This window comes from Poecilia reticulata, linkage group LG12 (assembly GCF_000633615.1).
Source record: "Poecilia reticulata strain Guanapo linkage group LG12, Guppy_female_1.0+MT, whole genome shotgun sequence".
Classification (NCBI taxonomy): Eukaryota; Metazoa; Chordata; class Actinopteri; order Cyprinodontiformes; family Poeciliidae; genus Poecilia; species Poecilia reticulata.
The window spans coordinates 21,085,998-21,094,580 of record NC_024342.1 but is presented as its reverse complement, the minus strand read 5'-3'; the positions used below and the strand labels follow the sequence as shown (position 1 = coordinate 21,094,580).

At 40.0% G+C, this 8,583-nt stretch overlaps 1 protein-coding gene across 2 annotated transcripts; it reads left to right on the top strand.

Annotated features, from left to right (window-relative positions):
- The first annotated feature begins 557 nt into the window (after window positions 1–557).
- LOC103473913 (uncharacterized) lies at window positions 558–8,459 on the top strand. Of its 2 annotated transcripts, XM_008424564.2 has the most exons (3): window positions 558–1,360; window positions 1,447–1,597; window positions 5,499–8,459. In XM_008424564.2, exons 2-3 carry the CDS (start codon window positions 1,461–1,463, stop codon window positions 8,125–8,127), a joined length of 2,766 nt encoding a protein of 921 aa, XP_008422786.1. In that variant the 5' UTR covers window positions 558–1,360; window positions 1,447–1,460; the 3' UTR covers window positions 8,128–8,459. The 2 variants fall into 2 exon arrangements, with proteins under 2 accessions (XP_008422786.1, XP_008422785.1); XM_008424563.1 differs by lacking the exon at window positions 558–1,360 and having other exon boundaries at window positions 1,367–1,597.
- Window positions 8,460–8,583: the final 124 nt, after the last annotated feature.

Genomic DNA, 8,583 nt, shown 5'->3' with positions numbered 1-8,583 from the left:
TTTTATAGACCAAAAACATGTTTTCAGTTGTTTTTTTTTATTATAATTTTTTATTTCTTTTTTGACTTATTTGATCTGTACCTATGCATCTCATTTCTATTTGAACTGTTACAAGTTTATTAAAATCTTGACGGCTCACTAGCATCGGTTTTGTCTAATCTAGACAGGTTGAAGGTCTGACCTACCASATCTCACCGATACAACCGCTGCAGTTCAGGTATTAAAATACGGCTACACATCTGCTTTCTATAAAAGATCTTTGACTCCAGGCCCAAGTGATGACGTTGCCTTAAAAATATGTCACCTGCAGGCCAAGAGAGTTTAAACACTGAGATTTACAAGTGTGAAGTAGAGAAGCCAACTGGACGTTAGGAGTAACATACAATCTGGACAGTTTGGATTCTGCAAACACTGTTATAGATGGATTGAAAAGGATCAAGTCAGTATTTTACTGAAAATAAAAAGAAAAAAACTTTAAGGCAGAAAACCAGTGAATTACAATATTGACACCAAAATTCAAAGAGATCATTTTATTTAGAGATTTAAGAGAAATGGGAGGCAACTTTTCCACTGCATTAGTTTCCAGTTGGACTGCAAAGGAAAACATTCTCGTTGGGATAACTCCTCATCGTTTGCACGACTTTGTCATTTACAAAGATTTGTGAGAAAAATYAAGATTCCACCAAAGCCGTTATAAATCACAGCATGATAGGGACATTATAGAAAGAAAAACCTTAGAGGTGTACATTTCTGTTAAAACTCTGAGAATAACATCAAAAATGTTGTAGAAAAAACATGAACATTTTTAAAAAGTTGAAAATTTTCCACTTTACAAACTGAGAAATGTCCAAGTTCTTTTTAGTAAATGTCTCAAAAATGTGATTTTTTTCTAACAATCTTTTGACTTTTAAAACTCAGAAGTTTTCTAGTTTTTTTCTAAGAAATGTCAGTTTTTTGGCAGAAATGTACTTCCCTATTTTTCTAACTGCGATGGCCCAGATTCACTATCATACATGACAGATTTAGTTTAACTTTAGTTGTTTTTGACCATTTTCCATCCAACACACAAATATTGCAGTTTTTAGCTGCAGTTGTTGGTCAGAACTTTGACAGAATTTTATATTTCAGCTTTGCAAACAGATTTATGGGAGGAGGAAGCTGGAAAACATCAACCCTGTGGAAAAAGTGCTGATGGAGGCTGAGTGTAAAAAGTGCGCGCTGTAGTCAGGGTAGGGCGTTATTTTTAGCTGGTGCAGCCCCTCACATCCATCAGCTGGTTATTGGCTCAGCACAGATCAGCAGAGCTGTCAGCAGCGTCTCCACTCTGRTTATCGCCGCTGAAGCTGCGTCTCCGCAGGAGGTCTCAGCCTCATCCAGATTTCACYATGATCCACGGCAGGCTGAGCGATGGAGACGCTAACGGCTCTGTGGCTCTGCTTCCTGCAGGAACCAGGCTGAAGATGTCCGGTGAGACGAACCCAGAGGTGGTGGGATGCGACGCCTCCATCATGAGGAACGTGTGGGAGATCCGGCTGAGGGAGTTCGGACAGAGGATGCTGCTGGAGCAGGAGCGGCTGGAGAGGAGCGCGCTGCCCGCGTGAGAAAACTAAACCTTAAGACAAACTGCAGCCGATGAGGTGAAACTGAACCCAACCGGGACGAATCAGGACAGAAAGTCCTGCTGTCAGCAGAGAGACGTCCAAAATGTTTGACATTTTAGATCCTGAACCCAAACCAGAGGCTGAAGTTTCACCCTGCAGAAACTGCAGCCACTTTTCTCTTGGCACAAAGTTAGTTTTCACTATAAACTAGTAAATYTTAAATTAGAGATTATGAAAACTTAAACAGCTACAAGTCTCTGCAAAAACCTTCCTAGWTTCTTTTTAATGTCCTTCCAGACAATCAGAAGTTCCTCTAATCTTTAAAAATGGTTTTGATCAAACCRTCTGCATGAATGTTTAGATGTTTTATAGATTTTTCTTGTATCTTAATATTCCCAACACTGAACAGATTCCTGACTGACTGGGTTTGGTCATCAGCTTTCTAAAACCCATTTTCCATMTGCAGATAAAGTTTCGCATTTTGAATTCACTCTGATGTTTGAACTCAAAGGTTTGAAGATTCTGAAATTTGAAGGTTTTCTTTCTTCTTTGGTTGCTTTTTAAACCCATTTTCACTCCGTTCCTTAAATTTGATTGTTTTTAGATGCTGAACAGATTCTCAATACTGAAAAAAAAATATTGTGAAGAGATTTCTGAYGCTAAAAAGATTTCCAAAGGGCTCCAAACTTTCAGAACACTGTAAAAACACAAAATGTATTTTTGGTCGAGTTTCAATTGTAAATATCTTAGTGCAATTGAAATGATTGAAAACTAATTTACAAGTAACTTTTCTGCAAAATATAAGACAGTTTTAGAAACTAATAATTTGGTTAATCAAAATKAAGGCATTTTTCTTTCTTTTCTTTTTTACCTRGTTTTAGTCGACCAACTGATTGAATCGCTTACAAATAGTAAGACTCTTAAACTCAAAGGTTTGAACAAAGTTGGTAAAGATTTTCTGATTTTTGGACTTTTTATAACAGCAGTTTGGAAGAGAAACACAATCTGTCCTCGTTTTCAAAGTAAAGTCTAAAACAAAAACAGAAAAGAAATTCTGAAAACACATTTTACAGACTAAACCGAGGATTTTACCTCCAGCTGGATGAATTTCTGGATTATTTTCCTGTCACTTAATCGCATGACTTTATATGGTGTAATATGAAAAGTGGAGATTTTCCCACTTTTTAGTTTGCAACTCTCAGCCTGCAGAGAAAAAGCAGCAAAAGTCCAAAGAAAGGTTCTGAAAAGCAGAGCCAGCAGGTGAAAGACGCTGAAAAAAATCATTAATGATGCAAATTTTGATACACAAACAAAAAAAACCAATGCAACAGAAAATAATGCAACTACAGACAAAACAAAAGTCCTCCAGACCACTAGGGGGAGTCGGCCACTAAATAACATGGGCCCAGATCCTCGTCATACTTTGTCTTTTATAATATTATAGAGCAGCATAGACATTTTATTATTATAGAACAGCAGCATATTAACTTAGGTAACATTACCGACTCCAGACTCCCTCTGGTGGTTTGGAGGACTTTTGTATTGTGACGCTAGTTTGTAACATTTTATATTTTCAGGGTTTTTTTTGTTTGCTTTTTTGTATTTGCAGTATTTTCCCTTTAGCTTCYGTTTCCTGTGTTTGGAACATTTTTCTGTTGCATTTATTTTTTTGTTTCAGATTCATTCACGTTTTGCAGTTCGTTTTGCGTTTGAACCTGTGGGCCACCGTACCGAAAGGCAAACAGGAAGCAACTGATATGATCAGAAATGCTTAGAGTTTACAGGAACATCTGTTTGTTTGGAAGGAAAATACAGAGAAATAAAAAATGGTTTGAAAAAGTTTTCAGGTGAAAACAAAGTGTTGCTTTAAACTCGGCATAAAAGGAGCAAAAACAAAAAGAAAAACATGCAACAATGAACCAAAGTCACTTTCCTTCAACCTTTCTGCTTTAATTGCTGTATTTGTATTAAATGTCTTTAATTATTTTGTATTTCTTGCTTTACAAGCTGGGTTGTCAGCATGTATTAATATCTCAGTCCCAGTTCACTCAGGTTTGTTTTAATGCCAGCTGCTCTTCATCCAGGCTAATRCAGAGATCAGTTCTGTAACCGCAAATGTAATGTTTACTAAGTGTGAACATCCTTATGGCTTTAAATAGGAATTTATCAAATTATTCTGCAAGAGCTAACTTCTCAGAAACATCATGATGATGACGCTGTCCAGAGCAGGAAACTTGACCCACCAGAGCAGCAAAGGTCACCAGTTAGCTTCGCCACCAGATCTCCACAAAAGGTACCGGTCCAAGAAGGCATGCAATGTCTCGACTTCCAGAGCCGCTTGAAGAGCCGAACAGATTTAGCGGGAGCTGAAATGAACTCTCAGACGGAGTGACACAGTGATTTATGGTGCACACTGCAGGGAAWGTGTGTTTCAGGCTGGTTATTTTGCTGCTTTCAATCAAACATTTCCTGAACTCTGATAAGAACCAAAGAATCAAACCCAAACATCAGTCTGGGTTCGGTTGAAGTGCACTCTGGTTCAGTTTGATAAGTGAACACCAAGAGGACCAGAGAGGCCACTCCAAAAGCAGGAAGCAGACTACAAGGCAGGGTATTCTGGGTAAATACAACCAAAACAAACGTCCTAGCCTAGCGCCAGYGGCAGAAATGRTTYGAGACGTTTAGCCAAAGACAAAAACAGAAATCCTACAACCACTAAAATCTGACGCCTCCATTTCTGTTTCCATTTTGTGAAGAAGGAAAGTTGCTCTCAGAGTCTTCAGAGGTTTTTGTGTCGTTTCCTTCAGTGGTTCTTGGTGCAGCGCCCCCACAGGCCAGGAGGGGAACAGGCTGGTYTGACTCAGAGCAGAGAGAAAACTACAACGGTGCTTTTCCCAGACATTTCTGAGCTCCAAAAGTTTAAAATTTATGAGAAAAATGTTTAACTTTTTCTTGCAAATTCTTTATATTAGACTAATCTAATCTAAATAAATTAATCTAAAATTAGATTAATTTCTTTAGAATAATCTAAAGAAATTCTAAGATTAATCTCAAAACTTCTGATTTCTGAAAAATTTCTGAGTTTCAAAAGTTGAAAATTTTTCACATTTGAAACTCGGGAAGTTTCCAATGAAACAATAAATAAAGTTACCTGATAATCATTCAGGTGTCACCAAACAATTTATGGCAACACTGTAAAAAACCTCCAAACTTATTTGAAGTTTCCACTTTTTTCCTCAATACCAGATCTGAAAATACACAAAAACCACAAAAGAAAAACACCAACCATTTGTTTCCTTGTTGAACTAAAACTGTACAGTAAATAATGTTTCCTAATTGTATTTTTCCTTTTTTAAGTGTGACCAGTGTAGTCTGATCTCCTAGCAGCAGGACGAAACAGATTATCTATAAATAAAAACATTGTTGTGTTATTAAAGAGCTACCAGATGGTAGCATCAGTTTACCCCTCAGTAACTTTACCTCAGACTACAAAAGGGTTTCATCATCATTTGCCTGGATATAAACAGAACAGCCAAATTTATTCCAGAACAAGAAAAACAGACTTATCTCCACACCATACAGGTTTTCTGGAGCATATGATTCCTTTTGGTGTTGGTTTGTGACACAATTATCTTTTAAATCAGGCCAAACTAAATAACCAGTCAACAGAAGTGTCCAAAATATTCAATGATGTACGAAACATTTCTGGAGAAATCCTCCAAACAAGAACTAAACAACCTAAAGATAATTGATGTTTAAAGATGGATCTACCAAGTTTTGGCTCAGAAAACCTAGAAAATATATGTTAGGAACAAAAAGTTTGAACCGCAGGTTTCATATGTCAAAAAATAAATGAATAATGACTAGCTGCCCTTTTGTTCTTTTTTGTTTGCACAGCATCAACAAGGAGTGGGCAGACCGTATGACTGCCAAGATGGGGAAACACAAAAGAGTGGAGAGGAAAGTTACACCTTCCGATATCCAACCAGACGACAACATCTGGAAGAGCAAGCAGCCGCCGGTTCCTCAGGCAGTTCCTCTTGGCAGAGGTTCGGGTCCCGTTGGCAGATCAGGAGTTCAGACGAAAAGCTTTTCTGCTCAAACCCCAAATCTCAAGGGCAAAAAGGTGCAAAACAAAASTGTCAAGAAACTACAGCTACTCATGTCAATCACCAAAACTCAGCCGTCATCTCTGGTGTGGGGCAAGTCCTGGAAGTCCAACAAGTCCTTACCAACACCAGCAGAGGGCGCAAGTCCAGACTGGGGGCAGTGCTGGATGTTTGCTCCCYATCAACCTCGAGCCGAGGAAGGTAAGCCTTGGCCAAACGAGCCCAACCTGGTGGATCCAGAAAGCTATCATCTCTGGAGAAAAGACTTTCACAAGATGGTGCAATCACAGGAGCTGGACCTGAAGCTGCCCGCTGACAAATGGCAAACATCCTGGAAAAGATTTGAGAAAATCAAGAAAGATTCTGCTGAAGATGAAGAGAAAGCCTCTAAACATGGATTCTTCACTTCACTGGTGGAAACCCAGCACCAAAATGAACTCTTGTGTTCATCAGAGTGGAGTGATTCCTGGACGTCCACCAAGCCAGGCAACGAAGATTTACTGAATGCAACAGTTGATGACAATAAAGATATGGGAAGAGAAATAAACCCAGAATGGRAGGAATGTTGGAGGCTTCTCAACCATCATGGCAGCAACAGCTTCAAGCTTCCTCGTCACCAGAAATCGCTCAGTCCAGAATGGGCCAGTTCATGGAGAACAGCAGGCGGCGTCTTCAACAACAAGCAGAGTTCCTCTCAGAACCAACATCACGGCTTTGATGATCACAGCCTGGAGAGAGATGGTTTTCACAAAATTACCTCCACAACTCATAAGAGAGGCCTTCAGTTTTACGATAAATTTGAGGCAATGGGCGATTGGAGCAATTGGGATACCAATTGGGAGATACCAAAGAATAACTCAAAACCTTGTGCGGAGATAGATAAAGTCCTCAAATCCTTACCACCAAAGATTGAGACTCAAAGGGTGGAAAAGATCCCTCAGGTCAATTACTTGACAGAGAAAGCAGACCCAAGGTATGAGCAACTAAGACGTGAGGTGATACATCACACAAGGAGGGAGCTCCCCGAGTCAAAGATACTTCTTCTGAAACACCTGCAGAAAATACTTCCACCTTCTGAATGGAGGGATTCTTGGAAGGTAATAAAACACAGAATAAGACAGGAGAGGAGAAGATACAAGCCGGATCCTCTGAAGCCTTTCAGAGAGTCAGAGAAAGGGGAAGATTCAAAGTCCAATGCGTCGGATTGGAAAGACTCCTGGAAGTTTACCTGCCGGTCTCTGAATCAGAACCCTGAGCTGTGGCAACAAGGTTGGTCCACTTCAATACAGGTCCGGGTGAACTGGGAGAGGCACCAGAGTCAGATTTCAGTGGAGGAATTCCCTAAAAATGGCCCAACAAGTGAACGGGTTTGGGGAGAATCCTACAAATTCTCTAGACACCAGCATCGATCAGAACCTGCACAAGCCAAAGATCAAGTCGGCAAAAGGAAGTTGAATGTTCCTGATAACTCAAGGGAACATGGAAGTCATGCCAAGTCCATGTCAGATTGGCAAGATGCCTGGATGATCACAGAAACAGATTTGAAACATGACAAACCATCATTTGCTCAGTGGAGGGAATCCTGGAAGTGGTCTATCTACCACACACCACACTGGACTGGACTAGAATCGACAGACAAGTGGGTGGATGAATCCACTGAGATCCAACGCCCAAAAAACATAATGTCCTCAGAAGGAGCAAAAGCTAAAGTGAGCCGCTCCTTTGACAGCAAGATATTTGGCCAAAGATACCCTGAGAAACAGTGGATCTCCTCATGGAGCATCAAATCACTTCTAAACAACCAATCAAGCAAAAGTAGTTCATCTCAGCAGCAACATCCCATCCTGAGTGAGTGTGGATGTAAATGGGGAAGATCTTTCAGACTCGCCAACCCAACGCCCCAACTGGATCAGCCCTGGATGGAGTCTCCCCAGAACCCTGGTTACCACCAGGTTTTATGGTCAAGCAAAAACAAGATACAAACCAACAATAAATCCGACCTAAACAAAGTGTTAGCTTCAGCCACATTTTGGGCAAACTCCTACCGGTTCCTACAGAAACCCAATGRCCAGCTTAAAACCAAAGGTAGATCCAAAGAACTCAGTGATCAAAGGGTAATTTTACCAACAAAGATCAAAATGAGGAAGCAACTGTACTCTGGCATGGAGAAGGAGAAACAATCGGAGAGGAAGTGGGCAGGATGCCACCTGCTGGGTAAAACCCAACCTCGTCCCAAGAAAGGCAGCGGTTCTAACAGTAAGCTTATGCCTGAAGACAGCGCCTTTAAGAAGTTCCTGGAGGAGTGGGGAGAGTCGTGGAGATTCTTCATCCGTCCCAAAAACATGAAAAAACAGATGAGCTTTAAGCYAATATCTGGCTGGGATGAATCCTGGAAGTTCCTCCTTCCACTGAACTGACCTAAAGCCCAACAAAAACAATCGCTTCAAGAAATTAGTTGAACCCAAGGATCTGCATTTGGCCCATAAAATGAGAATGTCTTTTTAATAGTTAGCACAGAACAGTGTGGATGGAAGGCAAATAAATCAGAACAATATAGTTTTAAATCGCTATTTGTGGAAAAAAAAGGCAAAGAAGAAGWGGGATAAGGATGTTAGGAAGAAAAGAATGGGTGTAGTTTTAAGATGAGAATATTAAAACAGTTTGAGAAAGAGAAAGTTATACAGGACTGTCTGATGTTGAAGGTGAAGGAAATACTAATGTCTCCTGAATAAAGGAGTAAAAACAAACAGTATTGYGTCTTTATTCAGTCTGTTACTGCAGGAGTTTCCTCAACCTAACAAACCAAACACTCACTGGCTCCATCTAGTGGATAGATCTGGTAAGACTTGTATCACAAATTTCATATATATATA